The sequence below is a fragment of the Arachis duranensis genome, chromosome 8, assembly GCF_000817695.3.
Source record: "Arachis duranensis cultivar V14167 chromosome 8, aradu.V14167.gnm2.J7QH, whole genome shotgun sequence".
NCBI classification, from domain to species: domain Eukaryota; kingdom Viridiplantae; phylum Streptophyta; class Magnoliopsida; order Fabales; family Fabaceae; genus Arachis; species Arachis duranensis.
In genome coordinates, this window is record NC_029779.3 from 8,244,974 (window position 1) to 8,269,343 (window position 24,370).

The window sequence follows — 24,370 nt, forward strand, 5'->3', positions numbered from 1 at the left end:
AACCAAACCTCTAATTTATGTATCCAAAATTTTTTTATTTTTTAAATACAAATTAAAAAATTATATTTATATACTTTCTACAATTTTAAAAAACACAAAAAATTACTATGTTAAAGTGTACTCATCCCCTTCTATATCTAAATTTTTTAGCTCAAGAAAAATTCTCTAAACTAAACACCTAAGAAAATAAATAAATAAATAAGCACAGAAAATGGAAGCACAGTCACGTCCGTTAGGTTTTTTATATGTTACTTGAGCGTCCAATTGTGTTGTCGTAATCGCTTAACCAAAAGGATTATTGGCGCTATCAAAAACCATAGACGGTGATAACGGACAAAATAAATCTCATTATTTTCTTCTCCCCTTGTATTTTTCTTCTCCTTTTTTTTTTCTTCTTGTTTTTTAATTTTATTTTCCATCTCTTTCTTTGAAAACCCTAATCCCGTGAGCTTGTGTGGGGAAATCGGATAACGCAATTCTCTTCTCCGAATTGTCTCAGGTAACAATTTCTATTCCCTAATTCTTTCGTGGCTTCTTATGCTTTTATTCCCGTGGATCTCAATTTAACCGCGCGCTCTCTGTAACAATTTACTCGATGAATTTTAGTATTGACTAGATTGTTTGCTACATATTAATCCGTTTTAGCAATTTTGTTTCTAGAATTTCAATTGCATCTGCACTTTGTTGTCGCACCAAAAAGTTTTTAGAATTTCAGCTGATTTTTGGGCATAATTTTATTTACTTATTTATACTTTATTTTGTTTTTCCTTTTATCGAATAAATGGCATGAGGACATCTAGAAATTTTAAATGCACTGTGTTGAATTTTTCTTTCTTAGAGTACATTTATGCGATGTACCGATGCATTTGGGATATCCGATGGTTGATTGTGTAATGGATTTTGCAGTCCCAGGGACTGCAACTATTTGTGGTTCCTTTTGAACAGGTTTAACTGTTTAGGGTTGTTGTCTTAAAATGGCATCGGTGTCTAGTCAGCCGCAGTTCCGTTACACTCAGCCGCCGTCAAAGGTGCTTCATTTGAGAAACTTGCCATGGGAGTGCACAGAGGAGGAACTTGTTGAACTTGGAAAGCCATTTGGGAAGGTTGTGAACACAAAATGCAACGTAGGAGCAAATCGAAATCAAGCGTTCATTGAATTTGTGAGTGGGTTTTGTGTTTTGATATTTTGTTTTTTCCTTCCCTCTATTTTGTTTTTCCCTTTTGTGTAAAATATCTGATTTTTGGTTGCAAATATCAATACCTCCAGGCAGATTTAAATCAAGCTATTGCAATGATATCATACTATGCATCATCTTCGGAGCCGGCTCAAGTACGGGGGAAAACTGTATATCTGCAATATTCAAATAGGCAAGAAATAGTGAATAACAAAACCGCTGCAGATGTTCCTGGGAATGTATTGTTGGTGACAATTGAGGGTGCGGATGCACGCCTAGTCAGCATTGATGTTTTGCACTTGGTATGAGATTGCATGTGCACTAGTTTTATGCTAAAATTGTCATATCATGAGGATGTTGGTCATTTAGTTTTGTGATTAGGTTTTTCTTTGTCAGGATATATATGGAAAAATTGTTGACATGTATGTAAATGAATCAGCAGGCCCATGTCAAGGCAATATCTTTGATGGCAGCTTAGTGCTTTGGGAGAAATAGCGCTTGTGTGTTTGTCTCCTTTCTCCTTTCCTTAACACTACCTCTTTCTTCCCTATTTTCCTTCCCTCAACTCCTACCATTCTTATAGTTTAGGATGTTGCCATTTTTAAAAATTTGTGCATTTGTGCTTCATTTTCATATCATCTGCGGCAGCATTTTGCTTGTGGCATATCTAGATTTTTTCCTTGCTAGATTATGTTGTATTAATTTTATTTTTGTTCCAAGTTCCAACTATGTTTGGTTGTGCCTTGGATTTTGCAAGTGCAGACTAAATGTTCCTTTTAATCTGGGGAATTAAATTTCTGGTTTTTTGCATGAGTCGGAGTTCAATAGGGGATTTATTTCACAAATCCTTTGTTTGAATATTGAATCAACTATTCAAGTATCTATGTGAATTATATTGCTACCATTCAACACTTTTTAATAAAACAATTACCTAAAATGAGTGACTAGGCTAACCCCCTTAGAGCTTTAGAGAAATCTCTGGCTAGGCATTGTTTAGTTTCTTGATTTTCAATTTATTCTGGTCCTTGCTCACAATCTTCTATTTCTTCTGATGTTGACTTAAGCAACTAAAGCAGTACTTTATTAACATTTTGAGACATTTATTGACTTGAATTTGAATAGTGTTATTTTAATCCAATCTTTGTTTTGTCCATTATTCTTACCCCTCTACAAAAAGTGATGTGTTTTTTTTTCAAGTAAGAGATGAATTGCTTTTCTTTTATCCGAAAATTCTAGGTTTCTGAGTGTTCCCAGTTTTCCACAATATAGCTTAGAAGGCACCAGACATTCTTCATTTTATGTTCAACTAGTTAGTTCCATCTTATTAAATAAGTAAATATTGTATTGAATTTATTATTCACTTATGCAGGTATTTTCAGCCTTTGGGTTTGTGCATAAGATTACTACTTTTGAGAAGACAGCAGGATTCCAGGTTTAACCATAGCCTATCCCTGTTTAATGTCATTTTTTAATCCTATGAACACATTCTTATTTCTACAACTTGTCAGGCCCTGGTGCAATTCTCAGATGCAGAGACTGCCACATCTGCTAAGGATGCTTTGGATGGAAGAATAATTCCTAGGTGACTTTTGTGTTACTTGTTTGACATGATATTTAGTTCAATTGCTGTTGATCATATGGCTCTAGATGCGGTGCACATCTTCTTAGACTTGTCATTGTTCAACTGTTGTATTTCCACACACTGGCACTTCTTTTGTAATTACTTTGCTATGTAGGTTCAGACTTTGCTGTTGCGCTTCTTCATAATCATATTAATTATGCCTACCTAAGTAATTACAGCTAGATAAATCTTGTGCTAACTATGAGTTGGGCTGCCAATCTTAAACGTCAATTAGTTATTAGATCTTGTAAATTGTGATTACTCAAAACTTTGTTCTCTATTTCTTTCTGATGATTGGTGTGAATCCCCCCCCTCTCTCTCTCTCTCTCTCTCTCTCTCTCTCTCTCTCTCTCTCTCTCTCAGGTATCTGCTCCCTGAGAATGTGGGGCCATGTACCCTTAGGATTACTTATTCTGGACATTCAGATCTAAGTGTTAAGTTTCAGAGCCATAGGAGCAGGTAATGCTAATTTCCATGGTACTTTTGGCTTTCGAGAAGTCAAGTTTTCCTTTTGTCTTCAGTTTATTCTTGTTATAGGATTTTCTAACTTTTAATTAATGTTTTTCTTGCTTCAGAGACTACACAAATCCTTACCTTCCTGTTGCTCAGTCAGCTATGGAGGGAAGTGGTCAGGTAACATTTTGATAGTATACCTTTTTATTCAAGGGAGGAGTGATATGACATTTCTTATTTGCTTATTGTTTGCATGTGCAATTATGCTTTCTTAATTTACTTAGTTGAAAGTGAACATTTACTTCATGTACATTAGTAAGATGTGTGTCTTCTTCTAAGAGGCTGTTGTGCATGCTGACTTGCATACTCTACAATTTTTCAAAATTGATTTGTTTTCAATTTTTGTAGGCCGTGGTAGGTTTGGATGGGAAAAGAATAGAGACTGAGAGCAATGTTCTTCTTGCATCTATTGAGAATATGCAATATGCTGTGACATTGGATGTCTTACACATGGTACTTTAAATCATGATCAGTGATCATTGTCTTATTTATTTATTTATTAGAAATGCAGTTTAGTTGACAATATCATAACTTTTTTTGGTTTTTGATGACAGGTTTTCTCTGCTTTTGGTCCTGTTCAAAAGATTGCAATGTTTGATAAGAATGGTGGTTTACAAGCTCTGATTCAATATCCAGGTTAGGATAGGTTTGAAGCTTTTTTTCTCTCTTTAATCTGTCATGACATAATTGAGATATTGACATGCTTTGTGTTACAGATATACAGACAGCTGTTGTGGCCAAGGAAGCTTTGGAAGGACACTGCATATATGATGGAGGGTTTTGCAAGCTTCACATATCATACTCGCGTCATACTGATCTTAGTATAAAGGTAAACAGACAAGACAACTGGTAAAATGAGGATTGTACCATTTATATCAATGCTTGAAATTGTACATAAATAGGGAAATATGCAGGAGATCGTTTTTAGGTGCCCAATCTTGAAATTTCTGTGCATATATTATGGCTTCTGTTAAATTTTAAAGTTAAACTTTGATTTGTGTAAATACAGGTCAACAATGACAGGAGTAGGGATTATACCATTCCCAATACACCAGTGATGAACCCCCAGCCGTCACTCTTAGGGCAACATCCTGTTCCCATGGTTGGTGCCCCTAGTCAACAGTACAATGGGGCTCCACCTCCGGCTCAGTATACTCCAATTTCCGAGCAGACTATGCTGCCCCCATCTCAGGCTGCTTGGGGGGCAGCGCCGCAGGCAGGACCTCAGTCTATGCCACAGTCCATGCCGCAGTCTATGCCAATGCAAATGCATAACAATGCTTACATGCCACCACCTGGATCTATGCCACCACAAGTGGCTCCTGGAATGCACTATCCAACTCACAGCATGCAATCGACGCCGACATTGCCCACATATGGATCTGATCGCATACAATAGTATGTTTTCGTCTCTCCTATGTTGTCTCAAATAGACCAACATTGGCCAACGCAGTCAACTGGGGGCATATGCAGAAGTGAGTTATTTCCAATGTATATGTGAAGATTCCCCATTTTGTGGGAGGCCTTTGTTTGAATAGGCTTTCCCTGTTGTTTTCTCCATTGTTATTTTTGAGATTTTCAGTGGACTTGTAAGCAGTTGGTCAAGAACCGTTAGTTGACTTGAGTACTATGGAACAACCTATTCAGTTTTAACTCTATTGCCTCTACTTTTTTCTCCTTTTTTCCTTTGGCACATTTTTCCTTTTCAGTGATTCCTAGAATCGTAGTGGCTTGAATTAGTAATTGTATAAGGACTAAGATTGTTATTAAAATGATTTTAATCATAAAATAAATATATATGATCAATCAGAATATTTGATGGATTGAATGTTGATTGGTGTAAATACTTTTTACATTGTTGTTATCATGTGCTTTATGGCACAAAAGCCACAAAATAGATAAACTCTTTGAAAAAAAAAAATCTACTAAGTATTAAAGTCTCGCTAAATATTAAAAATACAATTAAATGTCACTAGTGATTATAATGATTTAGGACCCCTCAAACACTAAATACTAACATAAAAAAGGATAACTAAAAGCCTAAAAGTCATAATTATTTTCATTTATCGGCTGAGTTTATATCGGCTGAGTCATAATTCTGATTTATGCACCTCTTATGTTTATAACGGCTGCTTTTGATTAGTGTATACCAAAAAGACATAGACACTGAAACATAAATAAAGAAGATATAAACATACAAGACACATAAATTATTAAAAAGTCTATAATATCCTTATTATCTACCTTCACCACAACTATTACTAGATTCTTTATCAATGTCAAAAAATAAATAACAAAATTTCAATAATTTTAACAATAAATTTAACTATTAATGGCAGAAAGAACTCTATTTAATAATCAATTCAACAATTTTTTTTAAAGAAAAAAGATTAAAACAAATCTGGAAAAGAGTGGACAAAGAGAAAGAATCGGAGAAATGCGGAGTGGAGAGGCAGCAGGAAAGAAGCGGAAGTGGCGGACTTGAAGAGGGAGAAGAAGAATAACGAATTTGAAGATAACGTGAAAAACGAATCTCTAGGCAACTATGGCAAAAGGTGACGACGACGGTGATAGAATAGAAGCGAAGAACAAAGAAAAAAGAGAAAGAGGAAGGAGGGAACGAAGAGAGGCAACGGTTGTTTGGTTGGAGAAAGGGAGGAGAAAGGTGAAGATGGTGGTTTGGGTGTGAGGGAGAAAAGGAAGAAGATCTGATGCAGAGAGAGAAAGGAGAAATAAGATCTATAAAGGACATAATTAAAAAAAATGAAAAAAATTGTGTCTATGTCTAAAAATTTGTGTTCCATCCCTCGGTCTAGTACACAAATTTTGTGTATTTGTGTACTTGCGTGTTCATCCGTGTCTGCTAAAAATCTGTCTCAACAAATAAATAATGAATGTGTACTGCCGTGTCTATGCCTCTGTGTCTATGTTTCTCAAACCAAACGCTGCCATCATGGCTAGTATTTACAAATGAGATCTTGAGGGAGATCAACTATGACGAGTTAATACTCAATTTGATCCATGAAATTTGAAGTCAGATTCAATTTGACCCTTAAAATTCTAATGGACTCAAATTGGACTCCAAAATTTATAATTGTAACTCACATTAATCTTTGAACTAATCTCCGTTAACGACGTCATGATTTGGTACATTAATTTATTGTGATTTAGATTTTTCATCCAAGTTCTATGTGATCAAGATTTATTAGAGTTCCAAAACTTTAATTGTTGTTCCCAGAGTCGCAAAATTTTTAAATTAAACTTGTTATTATCGTCTTCACGTGGATGTTATGGAGCTATTGGTGTCAATTGAGCCCGAAACCTTAGGGCTGACCCTAAACCCTCCAAAATAATTCTAGTCTATAGCCCCAAAATTACAAAATCATATTTTATAAGCTCTAGTCCTAATTAAGCCCTCCGAACAAAAATTAAAACAGGATTGGCCCTACAAGCCCTAAAAGTCCCAAATCTGATCTCCTCCTCCCTGACCCGAGAACAAGATGCTGAAACGGTGATGCTGAAGACGTGAAACAGCGTGGTGCTCTTCCACCTCCTCTTCTACATTGTACTTCTGCGTTTTTCTCCCCCTATGACGTGGCTGACTTCTGCGCTCTGCTTCTCCTACGACAATGGCGTACCCAGTGGACGATGTGGTGGCTGCTCCTCCTCCCTAACGCGGTGCTCCTCCTTCTTGACGCAATGGACGAAATCAGTGGCTGCTCCTCCTCCTTCACGCGGAATCAGAGGTGAGTTTTTTCGTTTTTTGTCCCTCTCTCAGTTTCTTCTTTGTTTGTTTGCATGACCCATTTTAATTCTCTTGTTAATAAACCGAGGTAGGTCTATGACTACCCTTTCTCTGTCCCTCTTTGTGATTTCAAAATAGTTGAATTGTGAACTGTGAACTACATATGTCAATATGTTTGGCCGTACTTTATAGGGCCAAAAGAATAAAAAGTCCTATAACTAATAGGATCAAATTTTTAAAAAGTCCTCAGAGCCAAAAACCTTAGGGCCAACCCATAGGCCACCTAATCCTCTTTTTTTATTACATTCTCTATCTCAACAACACACATAAAATTTATTAAAAACATTAGTTTGTTCTATCCCTTTGTCATTTTTATGCATAGAAAATAAAGAAATTGAAAAATAAATGTTAATGATGTGCATTGATCATATTAAATCCAACTTTTAACTATATACATCAAGAAATCAAAAATGGCATTCACTATCTCATCACCCTTCTCCTTACTCTTTAGTATCTCCCATCAATAATGTCTCTAGAAAATCTAAATAAAGTTGACACAAAAATTCATCATCTAAAATCATAAATGTTGAGGGGGATGCATCGTTTCTATTGAAACTTTTTCTTCATGAATTTCACCAATTTCATTATCTAAAATCAACCAATTAAAAACAGTTAGAAATTCAATTTAAAATAATATTTAAAAAATAGCATAAATGTTTACCTTCATGATTTGGAATAAATCCACGTAACCAACTCCTTGTGCAAATAAGCATTTTGACATGCTCATGAAGAGTGGAACTTCTGTATTTTTTTAAAACACATCCACTAATACTGAATGCAGACTCAGATACTATCGTAGTGATGGGAATACTTAAAACATCTCTGGCCATAACTGACAGAGTGGGAAACTTATCCTCATTAGTCTTCCAAAAATTCAGCATAACATACTTCAAATCATCTTCGTTGGTGTGAATCAAACCTTCCTTTAGATAAATCTCTAATTCATCTTTATCCTTGGAAGTTTGGGTTTCACAGTCGAATTCTCTGAACTCCTAAAAGATGTAGTATAAAGATTATTTAAGCAACGAATAAATATAATAGGAGAAAAATAATACTATATTAAAATTAAATATCTTCATCACCATTTTGCTCTTCTTTGTAACCCTTCCTTCTTCAGGTAACTTAGGAGATTCGTTACTATTTTGAAAAATTGTTGAACCACCAAAAGTATTTATATACTCTCCATACAACCTTTTAAATTTCTCCAATACTTCATTTGCCTTCAATTCAAAGGTTGAAGGATCTAGTTTTTTGTAACAAACCCTCAAGAACTTTAACTTTAATTAAGTATCAAGAATGGCCCCAAAAGCCAAGACGGTACTATAATTGTTCCAATATTTATCAAACTTCATCTTCATTCTGTAAGCCATATTCATAATAACAACATCATCACAAATTTGAGTGTCTTCCAAAAGACATTCAATTTTCCAAACTTGCATAAAATACAAATTTGAGGTTGGATATGATGAACCCGAAATGAGGTTTGTAGTTTCATAAAATGGCTCTAAAAATTCACACATTTTTTTCCTAAGCTCCATTCTTCATTTGTCAAACAATGTTTATAAGCTCCTACAACACTAAGGATGTCAAACGCTTTTTCAAATTTAATTGCACTTTTCAACATCATATATGTAGAATTTCATCGAGTTGGAACATCTGATTTTAGACCAACACCTTTTTCAATTTTCGCTTGCTGCACACAATCTTTAAATTTCACCATTCTCCCATCAGAAGCTTTTAGATATTTCACACTCTCTCTGATTTTAAATAAAGCTCCAGTAGCCACCTTTAACCGTTCTTGCACAATCAAATTTAAAATGTGAGCGGAGCAATTACATGAAAATATTCTCCATCGCAAAGCAAACTATTCTGCTTACGTAGATGAGTTTTTAAGATGTTTTGTATGTTGTCATTTGCAGAAGCATTATCTAAAGTAACAGAGAATACTTTCTTATCAATACCCCATTGCTTCAAAAAGTTAAATAAGATTTCTTCCAGATCAATTCCAGAATGGGGAGGAATCATTCGACAAAAATTTAAAATCTTACTCACTAGTCGCCAATTCTCATCAATAAAATAAGCTGTCAAACAAATATATCCTTCAGTGGTAGATGCTGTCCACACATCAGATGTCAAACAAATTCTATTAGGTATCCTAGATATCTTCTGCTTCAATTTCTCTTTCTCTGTTGAATAAATCATTTTAAGATCTGAAACTAAAGTGTTTCTAAAAGACATTATAATCGTTGGACTAATGTAATTAATCCAATCTCTAATACCCTCATACTCAATAAAGCTAAATGCAAGGTCATGTTTTGCTATAGCCTGGGCGAGTTTTTTTCGATGAACATTCTGATCAAAGTCACCCAGGCTATAGCAAAGTCATGTTATGCCTTATAGGTACAACACTAGACACCGAAGAAAGGAATGAAATTCAAAACTTCTTACAGCAACATGTCAACCTTTTCGCATGGGCACCTACTGACATGCCTGGGATTGTTCCTTTGATCATCTCTCAGAAGTTGGCACTCAATCCCTCTGCCCGACCTATAGCACAGAAAAAGCAGAACCTCGACATATAGAAAAAGAAGGCATCTTTATAAGAGACCCAAAAGCTCATTAATGCCGGATTCATACGAGAAATCAGATTCACCACATGGCTGATCAATGTCGTGATGGTAAAGAAACACAACGGTAAATGGCGCATGTGTGTTGATTTTACTAATCTCAACAAAGTATGCCCAAAAGACTCTTACTCTTTGCCCTCTATCGATTCCTTAGTAGATAATGCTTCTGGTTATGCAACAATTAGCTTTATGGATGCATACTCTAGGTATAACCAGATCCTTATGCACCCATCTGATAAAAATAAAACTGCTTTTATTACTGAGTATGGTAATTACTGCTATAAAGTTATGACTTTTGGCTTAAAGAATGCAGGGACAACCTATCAACTTCTCATGGACAAGGTATTCGCAAAACAGATCGGACGATGGAGGTCTATGTCGATGACATGGTGGCTAAACAAAGACCACCAACAAACATGTTGACGACCTTATTGAAATATTTGCCCAACTTAGACACTACAACATGCGCCTAAACCCAGAAAAGTGCACCTTTTCAATACAAGGAGGCAAGTTTTTGGGTTTTCTGTTAACCAGCCGAGGTATAGAGGCTAATTTTGACAAATGCCAAGCGATATTGGAGATGAAAAGTTCACAAAAAATAAAATAACTACAACGTCTAACAGGGAGACTTGCTGCATTATCTAGATTTTTACCATGTTTAGTTTCCAAGTCTTTTAGTTTTTTCCAAACTTTAAAAAAGAAAATCAATTACAATTGGATTGAAGAATGTGAAAATGCTTTTGTTGCTTTAAAGACTACTCTTTCAAAACCCCCAATTTTACAAAAAGCTTTACAAAGGAAAGAAATAGAATATAGCAACCAGTTTACTTTGTGAGCAAGTCCTTACATCATACTGAGCTCCGCTATCCGAAGATAGAAAAACTAGCACTAGCACTGGTATTCTCAGCCAAACGACTCTGACCTTACTTTCAAAGCCATGTGATCCACATTCAGACAGATCAACCATTGTACCAAGTCTTACATAAACCTCAATTTGCAGGCCGACTTATGAAATGGTCCTCGAACTATCTAAATTTGACATAAGATATCAAAGTAGAGAACCGATCAAGTCACAATATCTAGAAGATTTCGTCACCGAGTTCACTGCTTCGAGCTCAGAAGACCACCATATACAATGGACCCTCTATGTGGATGGCGCATCCAATCCTCAAAGATGTGGCGCAGGAATTTTGCTGGAAGGAGACAATGGATTTGTCCTAGAGCATTCCTTACATTTGTCCTCAAGGCAAGCAATAACCAAACAGAATATGAGGCATTAATTTTCGGGTTAAGGCTAGCTACAGAACTACAAATCTTGGAATTATAGGTATACTGCGACTCTCTACTTGTCGTACAGCAGGTAAACGACCTTTTTCAGGTTAAAGACCATCTCTTAGCAAAATACTTAGACCTGCTCAAAAAATTAATATATAACTTTACTAAGTTTGAGATCCACCATATACTTTGGGATAAAAATCACTAAGCAGAGATCTTATCAAAACTCAGAAGCACACAATCACATATTTCTAACCTGTACCAATCAATCTTGCTTACACCAAGTATTAATCTAATCAAGGATTTAAGTGTAACACAGGAACAAGACTGGTGGTGGCCCTATTTGTAATATCTGAAAATAGGAAACATCTCTGAAGACCTCCACAATGAGAAAAAGTTCTGACGACAAGCATAATTTTTTACAATATTCAATAACTCTCTATATAGACGAGGATTTTCTGGTCCTCTTTTGAAATGTCTTTTCAGGTCAGAAGCCGACTTAGCTTTATCCAAAGCTCATGAAGGCATCTGTGGGACCCATGCGGGTGCTCGGAGTCTGGCATCCAAAATCCTTCGTGCAAGATTCTTCTGGCCGACGTTACAGCAAGACTGTAGTGCCAAAGTCAAAGCTTGCCTTAATTGCCAGAAGCATTCCCCAAATATACATATCCCCGCTGAGGAACTGCATTATTCTGACGTAAGTTGGCCCTTCAATCAATGGGGAATTGATATACTTGGCCCTTTTCCATTAGCACCAGGTCAGGTAAAATTTCTAAATGTGGCAATTGATTATTTTTCAAAATGGATTGAAGCTCAACCTTTAGCTAAAATAACATCTCAACAAATCTCTTTCATTTGGAAATACATCATCTGTAGATTTGGCAATACCTCGGCATATCATTACTGACAATGGTCGCTAGTTTGTTGATAAAAAATTTACCTCCTTTTTGCAGAATCTGAAAATCAAACACCACTTCTCTTTAGTAGAACACCACAAACAAATGGCTTGGAAGAAGCAGCCAACAAGGTAGTTTTACATGCCTTGAGAAAAAAATTAGATGATGCCAAATGACTATGGGCTGAGCTTATACCTAAAGTTATATAGGGATACAATACTACCGTCCATTCAACAACAAAAGAAACGCCTTTCAGATTGGTGTATGGATTTGAAGCTATGATACCCTTAGAGATCTCTCAGTCTTCCATCATAACTCAAATAGACGATCACGCTAAAAGTTGGCACGTAGACCTAGACACAATTGAAGAAATCAGAGATATTGCAACACTCCATCACCGAGCAATGCATCAAATCATAGCTTGGCAACACAATCAAAAGGTCAATCCCCGATCATTTCAACAAAATGATTTAGTATTACGAAAAATACAGCAGGCTCGCCGGCCTTCATCACACGGGAAGCTCGCCGCAAATTGGGAAGGCCCATTCCGAATTATTGAGGTCCTAGGAAATGGAGCATATCGTCTATAGTCCTTGGATGGTACAACTTTACCTAACACCTGGAATGTCTCCTCTTTAAAACATTATTATAGTTAAAAGTTAGGGTCAGGCTTGTACTCTTTTTCCTACTCACAAGATTTTTTACAAAAAGGGTTTTGCTTGGAGAGATTTTAACGAGGCAAGCTTACCTGCACCTTTGTAAACAAAGGTCGATAAATTTTATACAACTTTATATCTTCAAATTTATTTTAATTTATTATTCTAATTTTCGATTTATATCTGCCTGAAATTCTAATTCATCGATTAATATTTATTTGCAGATTCTCAATTTTTGATTTATATATCAACAATCCATCATGCTTCACTTTCACAAAACTATCATATATAAACTTCACAATTATACCAACAACCTTCAATGTACAATCATATATACATGCTCATTATTACCAACTTATCAATCATCATCAAACCATCATTTATCCTTCTATTTCCATCATAATCAACAAACACCAACAAACGCTCAACCCATATCACAAGTATCATCAAAGGTGCTAAAAAATTAACATACTCATGCATTTATTCATATCCTAAGGTCATCTACCTTAAGTTTTCACAAGATATTATATATTAAATACGAGAAACCAAAACCATACCTTGACCGGTTTTCCGATAAACTCGGAACACCTCAAGCATTTCTGCACCACAAAATTATCAACACAGCCCCTCACCAAGGAGCCTAGCTTCCAAAATCGATCTCAAGCTCCCATATGCTTAAATTAATTTCACTTCTCAACCAATTTTCACTCTAATAACATATTTACCATTAGAATTACCTTAGGATTCACAAATTCAGTAAGGTGACAAGGGTTAGGGTTTTCTCACCTTACACATAGCTCAAATGAACAACACCCAACAATTCACGCGAGCTAATAAGTTCCTAAAACATCAAAATTAACACAATCTCAACACTCTATACATAATATTTTTGAAATTGGGGAAGGAGAAAATTGAAGTTGAGAAGTAATTTTCTTACCTAGTAGAGTAATGGGCTTTGTAGAGAATTTCGAGATGAATGCGTGGACGCTGACGGCTCATCAATCGGAGCTCCGAATCAAAAGTTATGTGAGGTTGAATTATTGAGTGAGATTTTGAGCTAGGGTTCCGTGGACTCGTTTCTCTCTTCAGCATTCTTGCTGGATGAATGAGGAAGAAAGAGTTTTCATTTAATATATTGGGCTGAGTGGGTTGGGCCTTGGGTCCATTATGGGTCCGGTTTGTCCGGTTCGGATCGTTTGGCCCAATCTTAGGCCAAATTCTTTGAAATTAGTGTCAAAATGATTGTTTTAATTTTCTCTATCATATTAAACTACAAAATTTTATTTTCTAATTTTCTTAATTAATAATTAATTTATTCGCTAATTAGTTTCTAATCTCTCGAGTTTTACAAGTAGCACCTATTGTGAAAAAGACAGTAAAATCGTGTCTCAGGTGGTTTGGACATGTGACAAGAAGACCGACAAAGTTAGGGGTGATGATCAGAGTTAGATCTTACTAGAACCTCCACCTTTGCATTTGGGTACCTCGTTCTCCACTCTACATTAGACAATGCTCTGTCCAATCTTTTAAATACTCTATCAAGTTCCTCCTATTGTGGACCCTTTTAGATGAATTTAGTACCTATATAACCCGAATCGATGAGATTACATCTCTGAATCCAATCAGCAAATTTTTTGCACGCATTAACATCAACTTTGGTGTCGCCTTTCTTTTCCTTAGGCTCAGCTATCTCATTGAAGTCCCTACCATCATTCATTCTCCCTTAATCTCATTAGCCATTAATTGGAGCTTATTCCATAGTCTCTTTTGCACCGCCTCTTACGGGCTAGCATAGATAGTGGTCAAGAGCCAACTGCCTCTATTAATCCCCTTAATTTCCATATGCATGTATTGACTTTTTGGGTTGTTATTAGCTCCTCTGAGGTAGAGTTAAAGGTCTTTTTTGTTTTTGGTTAGTTGGGCTAGGTTGGTATCCAGGTCTTGGACTTACTCATTTAGAGGTCTGAATATGATTCTGTGTTATGGGTCCCACTAGAGGTGGCAATTTTATTCTCTTTGTTTAATGCCTCTATTTCAACTTGAATTTGCTTTGATGGAGTGTTCTGTTGACCATTACTTCCTTCTAATTCTACCTTATCCTCCTGTGTTCTTAGCACTACGTATCTCGTACCACTACCTCAGCCTTTTCCATTCGCTTCTTTTTTCCATTTCTCCACTACTCGCTGCAGTATTGTTTCCTTTTGCCCATTTTCTTCCACATGTGGATCTCTGGACTAACATTCAGGGTCCATATGCTTCATTCTTTTTCTCAATTACCTGCTTACCCTTCTCTTTTTTTGAAATATTTGAATTTTCCTCCCCTGCTCTGTCCACCGTGGTTGTTTTCTCTACTTTTTCTACACCTTCTTTTCCTTTCTCTACCACCATGGTCACCGTTTCTTTTGAGTTTTTTGGTATTGTCTTCGAGCAACTAGACTTCTCATACCCTACTAACCCACAACTAAAGTAGATGTTGTAACTTTTTTCATATTCCACCTTATATTTAACTCCATTAATGGAATATTGAGAGACTAGGGGGTTGTTAGATCCAATTCCACATAAAGTCTGGCAAATTTTTTTCTACTTTTATCCGTAGTGTTTGTATCAACTTTCAAAGTGCGTCCAATCACATCTCCTATTTTCTTCAGCATGTTTTCTTCATAATATTTAATAGCCAATCCTGAGAGTCTAATCCAAGCTGCAATTTTTTCTATGGTGGCTTCAAGAGGATTGAAATCTGATTGCCAAAATCGGATGGACAGATAGTGATTTAAGATCTTCCAAGAACACTCTGTAAGAGAAAAATCAAGATCCTCCAGAGAATAAAAATTGACAATAAAAAAGTTATTGCCTAAGTCAATGACCTCAATACTGCCCATTTTCTCCCAAATAGAGTATACCCCGCTAAAATCGGTAAATAATTAGTCAATAAATCGGATTTTAATTAGAAAAATTAAAAATGCAAAAATAATATTAAAATAGGATAGAGCTCCTCAAAACGAGAATTTTAATACCAATTTCAAAAAATTTGGCTCAAAATTAGATCGGATGGGCCGAACCGGTTGAACCGGGGCCCAAACCGGACCTGTGGGTCCAATCGGACCCATAATTAAAAAGGGGACAGAATCATCTTCTTCCCCATTCATCATCAAAAACGCTGAACAGCGTTGGGGAGGAAGAAGAACTTCCCTAAGCCTCATCAAACCTTTCAACCACCATAACTTCCCCGTTTGAGCTCCGATCGCCGCACTGTTCGCGGCCACGCGTCCAGTACATCGAGCTCTACATTTCTGTCTGATCAATTTCACCAGTATACTCAAATTTTATTTCAGAATCTCTACCCCCTTTCTAGTTATGAAATTGAACCCTTGTGATGAAATCTTGCCCAATTTGGTGTTTTAGGTTCGATTTAGCTTGCGGAGCTTATTGGGCTTGACTTATTATGAATGTGGGTACGGTAAGAACAACCTAAATCCTAGTTAATTTCAATTTTATTACATAAAAGCTGAATTTGGAATATATATATATATATATATATGTGTGTGTGTGTGTGTGTGTGTGTGTGTGTGTGTGTGTGTGTGTGTGTGTGTGTGTGAGTTTGTGAATTAAGTATATATATGAGCATTGGAATTGAATTGTGGGCATTTGGAAGCTTGGTGGTGATTGGAGCTGAGATTTTGGTTGGTTTCTCAAAGCTTGAAGGGCTGTATTGTGACTTGTAAGGCTGCCTTGGTCCAAACGCGATGATCGGTCAAGGTATGGTTTAGGTTTCGCACGTTTAACATATAAGGTTTTGTGAAAACTTAGGCTAGAGCACTCTAGGATAAGTTGAAGTGGATAAATGTGTTAAATGATTAGTGTTTGTGATGTTAATGAATAAATTGTTGTGGTATTGTGTTGAGAAATTGATAATGGGAGTTAAATGTATGTATGTATATATGCTTGTATGTTGGTGATGAAAGGAGGGTTGGTGATTGTGACAAAGTAATGGTATGGTTGAGATAGTGAATGGTATTTATTTGGACATGTTGGTATTGATTGGATGATTAATGTTGTAATAAGGGTCAAAGAATTTCATGATGATGGTAAAATGAGTATGTATAGTAATATGTCGTTTGTGGCTAAACTTGTAAATTTGAGCGCAATATGATGTTATTGAGCTAAGGTTGCAAGAATTTTTGTATTATGGTTAAGGGCAGGTTATATTGATGGTGGTGGTATGTTAAGTTAAGTAGGGGATAAGTTTTGAAAGGGAAAAATGTGGTTTTGGCAAAAATGAGGTTTGGGTGTAATTTGGTAAAAAGTAATTTTTGATGAACTTTGAAAGTTCATAACTTGCTCCTCAAATTTTGAATGCAAATGAGATTTGTTTTAAATTAAAGAGTGTTTAATAAGCTTGAGATTAATATAAAGTTTGCAGAAAACTGAATTTTGTAGAGAAAGTTATGGACATCAGAAATTTGGTGCGAAAATTTGAAATTTTGAATGTTGCAGCAGAATCAGGTTTTCTGATGTGTGCCCACGCACACAGCTGTGTGCACGCACCCAACGGAAGCAAGAAATTTACTTGTGCGTACGCACGCCTTGTGCGCACGCACACCTGGTGCTTTTCATAAAGTGTTCGTACGCATGCTCTTGTGCGCACGCGCACGCCCTTGTGCGCACGCACACGCCATGATAGGCTTTCTATTGGTGGCACTAGCATAGGTGAGGCACTTGCACACCAAGTGATGTGTGCGCATGCATGAGTTCGTGCGCATGCACACGTCCTGATGTCTTTCTGAGTTGTGCGCACGCACACACCCTATTTTTCAGCACCTGAGTTTTTAAGATTTAAACTTGGTTTTGAACCCCTGAACCCCTATTTTTGCCCTGTTAACCTTAGATTTTACCAGTGAGCTTAGTAATTAGTGGAAGGTAGGAATTTGGGGTAACTTGAGGATATAGTAAGGGGTAAAATGATGAGTTATATGAAGGAGATGAGAATGTTAAATGAAGTATAATGCCATGGCTTTGATAAATGATTATATAATGATTATGAAAATGAAATGGCTTATGAATGATGATATCTGATATACGAGTTTTCCTGGGTAAGAACCGTGACTTGCCACCACGTATTCCAGGTTGAAACTCGATACTCTGTTGACCCTACGTCGTAAGGGTAACCGGACACATATAAATTCTAGGGTATGGATAGCCCCCATTGAGTGATTTGAATGATGAATGAATGTGAATCTATGCATAGACTCATGGGGATGCATGATAGGGGACAATATAAGATTTTTGAACTTGTCGGGTTGGCTGGATAATCGACAGATTAGCCTCATCAGCCATAAGACATGCATACATCATGTTCATTTGTTTGTTTTGATTGATATGCATTACCTGAGATTGCCTAACTGAATATATACATCCTGCTACTTGTTATACTTGCTACTTGCACTATCTGCCTATTACTTGTGCGGAAACTTGTTTAATTGCTTGTCTCTACTAATTTATGGAAGACGAAGGGCTGGAGGAAGGGTGAAATAGTTTGGTGTTATGTTAGGTTTAAAATTGAGTAAGTTTAAGAATGTCTAGATTACCACCCCTATTTATGGCTTTGCTTAGAAAATTAAGTTTTGCAATTGTATGATGGAGTTCTAGGATTGCCTTTGGCATTCCTAGGACCTTATTTATTATACGCGTGACACCTTTACCATGCTGAGAACCTCCGGTTCTCACCCCATATTGTGTTGTTATTTTCAGATGCAGGTCGAGAGGCACCCCGCTAGGCATCTGGATCCCTGAAGCGGAGCGGTTTCTGGGTTTTTTGAATATTCAATTTATGTATATATTTACTTAGTTAATTAGCTTCCCTCCATGAAACTCGATTATTTTGTTCCTCATAGAGGTTACAGGAGAGCTAGGGACTTGTTTCTGTATTTTGGGTATTTGGGATACTTATATATATATATATATATTCTCTGGCCAGCCTTGGCTTCGTAGGCTGAGTCAGGAGCTAGATTCATTGTATTCTTGACTCTCTTTTACTCTTTCGCTTATTCAACTTTATCACATTTAGGTTTCTTAGCATGCAAGTAATTTCATTTCTTGAGCGTTGCGTTTTTTATTTTACGGATTTTGTTTTACCCATTTTTCAAGGCTCCAATTATACTATATCCTCACTTTAATTTGTCTCGACATAGTGTAATACCCTATCACATAAAATTTTACACCTAGGATATAAAATAGAGGTGGCGAGGCGCTATGACTTCTAAACATAAAATTTATATACATAATATAATGAAAAAGATTTTTAACTAAGAGCCTTTGAAAAACATGTTAAAATCGAAAACGGTAAAACAAAAAATGCAACACTCATGACACGTAAATGATAAACGAAAAAAATAAGAGAAGCTAATATAGATATAACTGAAAGAGAATTCCAAGGTACAAATATCAAAGTTCAAGACTCGGCTCGCGAAGATAAACTGGCTTGAGCAAATAAGTATATATATATATATAAGAGAACCCAAAATAAGCACAAGATACATAATTATAGAACCTATTTCTCCAAAATAACCTTTAAGAGGAAGTTAATACATCAGTACATAAGTAGTGGAGATAAAAGTATCTACATATATACATATATTCAAAATAAAGTCCCAAAGACAAGGATCTCTGCTATCAGAAGCTTTCAATATGCCTTAGCAAGATGCTTCACGTCCTGCATCTGAAAACCACAAAACATGTATGGAATGAGAACGGGAGGTTCTCACCATGGTAATGGTGCCCACATAACAAACATATAAGGTTCCGAGAAAGTTGAAGGCAATCCTAAAACTTCTGACAATAGATTCAAACTTAAAACTAACATTTTAAACCATAAACAGAGTGAGGTATCTAAGGATTCCTGGTTCTATCTAACTTCCTAACTTAGTGATAAACCCCATTTGTAGGGTTTATCTTGTATTGATTTTTGGGAATTTTATCACATTTTACCCACATTTATTCAATGAAATAGCATGGTTTTGCATATTCTCCTTTAATTGTGCTTAAGAGTGAAAATATGCTTTTTAGGACTTAAAATAGCTAAATCTAATTCTCCTTGATTCCATTAGATGCCTTGATATGTTTGTTAAGTGATTTAATGTTTAGGAGGCAAAGATTGGACCAAGGGAATGAAGAAAGAAAGCATGAAAAGTTGGAGAACTCATGAAGAAATGAAAGAACCGGAAAGCTGTCAAGCCGACCTCTTCGCACTTAAACGACCATAACTTGAGCTACAGAGGTCCAAATGATGCGGTTTCAGTTGGGTTAGAAAGCTAACGTCTGGGGCTTCGAAATGATATGAGATTTGCCATAGTTGCTACACGTATGGTGGCGCGCAAGCACATAGTACGCGCACGTGCCGTTGCTGCCACCTGGTTCACTTAAAGCAAAACGTGGCCAGCGAATTCTAAAGCCTTGTGGGCCCAATCCAACTCATTTCTGATGCTATTTAAGCCAAGAATTGAAGAGGGATGAGGAAGTTAGTTACCTTTAATTCTTGCATTTAAAAATGTTTACTTCTATTGCACTTTATGTGTTTGTTGAAATGTCTCTTTTAGTTTTAGTGTAGATTTTGTTCCTCTTGGCCTAGGTAGAGTAATTAGTGACACTTGAGTTATCTAATTCCTTTGTTGATTGATAATTGGAGAGATTGCTAATTGGTTTGGAGTGCACTAAAGCTAGTACTTCCTTGGGAGTTGGCTAGAACTTGTGGCTCAAGTCAATTCATCCACTTGACTTTCCTTTATTTAGTAAAGGTTAACTAAGTGGTAGCAATGAATAATTCTCATCACAATTGAGAAGGATAACTAGGATAGGACTTCTAATTTTCATACCTTGCCAAGAGCCTTTTATAGTTGTTAGTTTATTTTCATTGCCATTTACTTTCATGCCTCTTATCAAAACCCCAAAACAACTCAAACCAATAACAAGACACTTCATTACAATTCCTAGGGAGAACGTAATTTTAGGGGTTTGTACTAGTGACAAACAATCTTTTGTATGAAAGGATTTTTGATTGGTTTGGAAACTATACTTGCAACGAGAATTCATTTATGAAATTCTATACCCTCAAAAATCAAATCATCACTTAGCCCCTACGCTCTTCATCTCTTTCTCAAATCCTCCGAAACGCCGATGCATAGACAGATAAAGCAGACAAGGCAAGCACAAGTAGATATTCAAATATAGCAAATATAGCAAATAAGCATAGATATTCAAGTAAGCAAACCCAAGTAGTGCAAACCAAACAAGTTACATAAATACATATGATGCATTCCTTTCCTACTGGCCGTGAGCTTACGTGTCGGTTACTTTGCCAGAGCCTGACACATCCGGTAGCTAACTCGGATATCGTTCTCTTGAAAACCGGTGAGCGATACACCACCACGAACCCCATCATTGCGAGCGATACACCACCACGAACCTCGCAAGATCTTCAATTGGAAAAAATAACACACACATGTGGGCGGTAAACCACCACGAACCCCACACAACATTCTCTTTTAAAACCATGTGGGCGGTACACCACCACGAACCCCACATACGTCTCGACAATGGACAAGCGGTAAACCACCGAGAACCTTGCTAGGTCAAGCTCAAAACAATTTCATTTTCAATTTCATTATAAATCATTCATTCATATCCATTCATAATCATTCAAAATCCTTCATTAAGACCAGATTCATCATATACATATCACATTCTGCTCATTTCATTTTTATTTAGCAACACTACTCCTTATAACCTTTTTTGAAACCTCTAAAACCACTTTACTTAAAACAAGTTCTCTTTTCACACAAAATCCAGTTCTTACTTAACTAAGATTTTTCTCTAATACAACTTCAAAACTATTTCATATTTAAATCTCTTTCAAAAGACTAAGCGAATCATTTATTAACTAAACCGCATGGCAGAGTCTCAAGACTTTAGGGAGGACAATAACCAATATATTTCTTTAAAATTATTAAACTCCTTGAATCATAATTCCTTAAAATGTAGTTCTGTAAACAAACTCAAAACATAAAAATTTTCTTAATAAATCAAAACTCAAAACATTATTCGTTATTTTTTTAAATAATTCAAGTAAAATGACATGATTCTTAAATTTATAATTTTCTAAATAACATTTCAAACAAGGTCTAAGATTTTATAGAATTTCGGCAGCACCTCCCATAAAACTTGGACTTTGCCACCCGTTTCGGATCCCACCCAAACCATTTTCTCAATTCCTTTCCAACAAGTTCAAAACCAAATCATTTTTTCAAATAAACATAAAATTCAGATTTTCAACTATCAATTCATTTGCAATGTCAAATTTTTTCCAAAGTCAAATCATTTTCGATAAATCAGCAAAATCAATTCCAATCATTTTCAATAAATTATTATCACAACCACACCAAACTCAACTTAATGAAATGAATGAAATCCAAAAATTCAAATAGTTCAACCCAGTGAATTACAATTCAACCACCCAACTTAACAACACTAACAACAAGTACTCTTATATTCATTAATGCAATCAACAACCAACTCCAAACACTCCTCAACACACCACATTTTCATTTCACATCACACCAACTTCACATATATAATCACTCCCACATAATAATTCATTTCTAACAACAACAAAAGCCATATCAACAACTCACATATATATATATATATCCAAGTTATCAATACAATAACTCAAGTTCAAAACAACAAATCAATAAACATAATCATTATCATTTACCAACCTTCACACATAATAATACACATCACCGCCTCAACCAAAATTTTATCATTTCTAACCAATATATATTTTAACTAAATCTCAATCACCAACCACACCAACAATTCAACTCTTATCTTACGGCCAACTAACTTGCATTTTCACAATACACTATATTTTAATTACGAGAAACCGAAATCATACCTTGACCAATTTTTCAATAAACCTGAAACACCTCTCTTATATACCACACCCCAAGCTTTGAAATCCTAGCTTCTTTCCAAGCAAAACCCAGCCTTCAAGGCTTGATCACAAGCTTCCCAAATTTTCAAATCAACTCCAGTCAACAACCAATTTTAATCTAACAACAAATTTATCATCACATTCAATGTAAAGCTCACTAACTCAACATTTCAAAAGGATTTGTGGGTGCTTACCTGACCCATAGCTCTAATGAACTAAACTCGATAATACCCGCAAGTTAATTCGAACCTAAACACTAAAATTAAAACAAATTCAATATAGATTCTCATTGAATTTTGAAATTTGAGAAGGAGAGTTATAAAACTGAGAAGTAGGTTCCATACCTAATAAAGGACTGGGCTTTGTAGAGCTCGACGCTGCGGTCACGTGGTCGCAAACGGCTCGTCAATTGGAACTTCGGATCAAAAGTTATGGAAGATTGAATTTATGAGTGAGGGTTTGGTGTTTCTCCCCATTCCTTAGCTGCCCAGCGTGTTTCATAATGAAAGGGGGGAAAGAGAGAGCTGAAGCTCTTTTGTTCATTAAGTTGGGTTAGGTCTTGGGTCCAATACAGGTCCGGTTCACTTGGTTCGGCCCGTTCGATCCAATTTTGGGAATTAGTGTCAAAATTCTTATTTTAATTAGCTCTACCTCATTAAATTATAAAATTCTATTTTCTATTTTCTTGATTAATAATTAATTTATTAGCTAATTATTTACTAATTTTGCGGGTTTTACAATAGCTGCTTCATTGATTCTGAATTTGAAGATCCTTTAATTTTCTCTACTATAATTTCTGGAATTTGACTTCCTTCCGTATATATCTCTGATTCCCTTGGATTCCTGTGGTCCTTATCCTTTTCCATTAGCTCCTTCTCAGTAGTAGAGATGTGACTCACATCTTCTATATCAATCAACACTCTACCTTTTTTAAGAGTGTCGTTGAAGGATCGTTTGGGGTTTGTGGTGAAATTGCCTTCCTTTTTCCTTTCTAGCATCCACTCTTCCTCTCTGGGGATAAGGTGTGAGCTAAAGTCCCCAGTGAAAACATGCCCTTCTAAATTAGTTTGGATCTTTTTTCCGGTTGTGTGACCGGAAATATCCTCCTCAAACATAACTGCTTTTCATGAGGTCAGAATCAGCTAGTTTTCGATGGAAAAAGGAACAAGATGAAACAATTGTAAACACTAAGGATTATTTTATTTTTCTGTCCTTTTGTCTTGGTGATTCTATTATTCCGCTCTTTATTTTTTTTAAGTTTTTTTATCCTTCTCTTTTGGATTTAATATGGAAATTCATATTATACTAACATGAGAAACTAATTTATGGCCCAAGCTCTAAACTCCACCATTTTGTCTCACTCATGAGTTCACATTATTCTGACTCTTAACAATGGGTTTAAGAGAAAGTATACGTAAACAATGCATATTGTAAACAACGATTAAAAATAAAGATAAATTTAAAATTAAAATTTAGATTTTCAATTAATTAAACAATTATTAACAGATTTTAAAATTTAAAAAATTAGAATTAGTATCTTAATACATTCACACTATGTATATTGTTTAAATTCTCTATGGTCTACCTAACAGAATTGTGTTCAATACTAATTAATCACGCTTCTTCGAAACAAAAACGTAAATATTAAAGTAACTCTACAGCTAATCTAAAAATAGCGTCCTATAAGCCACTAGTCTCTATACACGCGTCACACTAACACCTAAACGCGTGGCATAAGTATCACATACTTACTTTCATTATCAGCCCTAAAATACTTTTCATGTTATTAATTTGGCTTTCACTACCTTACACTA

General features: G+C 35.8%; 1 protein-coding gene and 1 long non-coding RNA gene across 2 annotated transcripts; one reads left to right on the forward strand and one right to left on the reverse strand.

Annotated features, from left to right (window-relative positions):
- Window positions 1-321: 321 nt before the first annotated feature.
- On the forward strand, window positions 322-4,965 carry LOC107460604 (polypyrimidine tract-binding protein homolog 2). The gene is made up of 11 exons (XM_016078984.3): window positions 322-499; window positions 907-1,160; window positions 1,268-1,477; window positions 2,545-2,607; window positions 2,684-2,757; window positions 3,160-3,255; window positions 3,372-3,429; window positions 3,658-3,762; window positions 3,864-3,945; window positions 4,026-4,138; window positions 4,319-4,965. Exons 2-11 carry the CDS (start codon window positions 975-977, stop codon window positions 4,706-4,708), a joined length of 1,377 nt encoding a protein of 458 aa, XP_015934470.1. The 5' UTR covers window positions 322-499; window positions 907-974; the 3' UTR covers window positions 4,709-4,965.
- Window positions 4,966-19,211: 14,246 nt separating this feature from the next.
- On the reverse strand, window positions 19,212-23,020 carry LOC107460573 (uncharacterized). The gene is made up of 4 exons (XR_001586496.3): window positions 22,901-23,020; window positions 22,751-22,812; window positions 22,518-22,674; window positions 19,212-19,283 (listed from the first exon to the last, which is right to left on the reverse strand). It is a non-coding gene; the product is annotated as an uncharacterized LOC107460573 (long non-coding RNA).
- Between the last annotated feature and the right edge of the window lie 1,350 nt (window positions 23,021-24,370).

Coding starts and splice junctions, on each gene's coding strand:
- LOC107460604 (XM_016078984.3), top strand. CDS start 975: ATGGCATCGGTGTCTAGTCAGCCGCAGTTCCGTTACACTCAGCCGCCG. Junction 3,763..3,863: donor CATTGGATGTCTTACACATG/GTACTTTAAATC, acceptor TTTTGATGACAG/GTTTTCTCTGCTTTTGGTCC. Junction 4,139..4,318: donor ATACTGATCTTAGTATAAAG/GTAAACAGACAA, acceptor GTGTAAATACAG/GTCAACAATGACAGGAGTAG.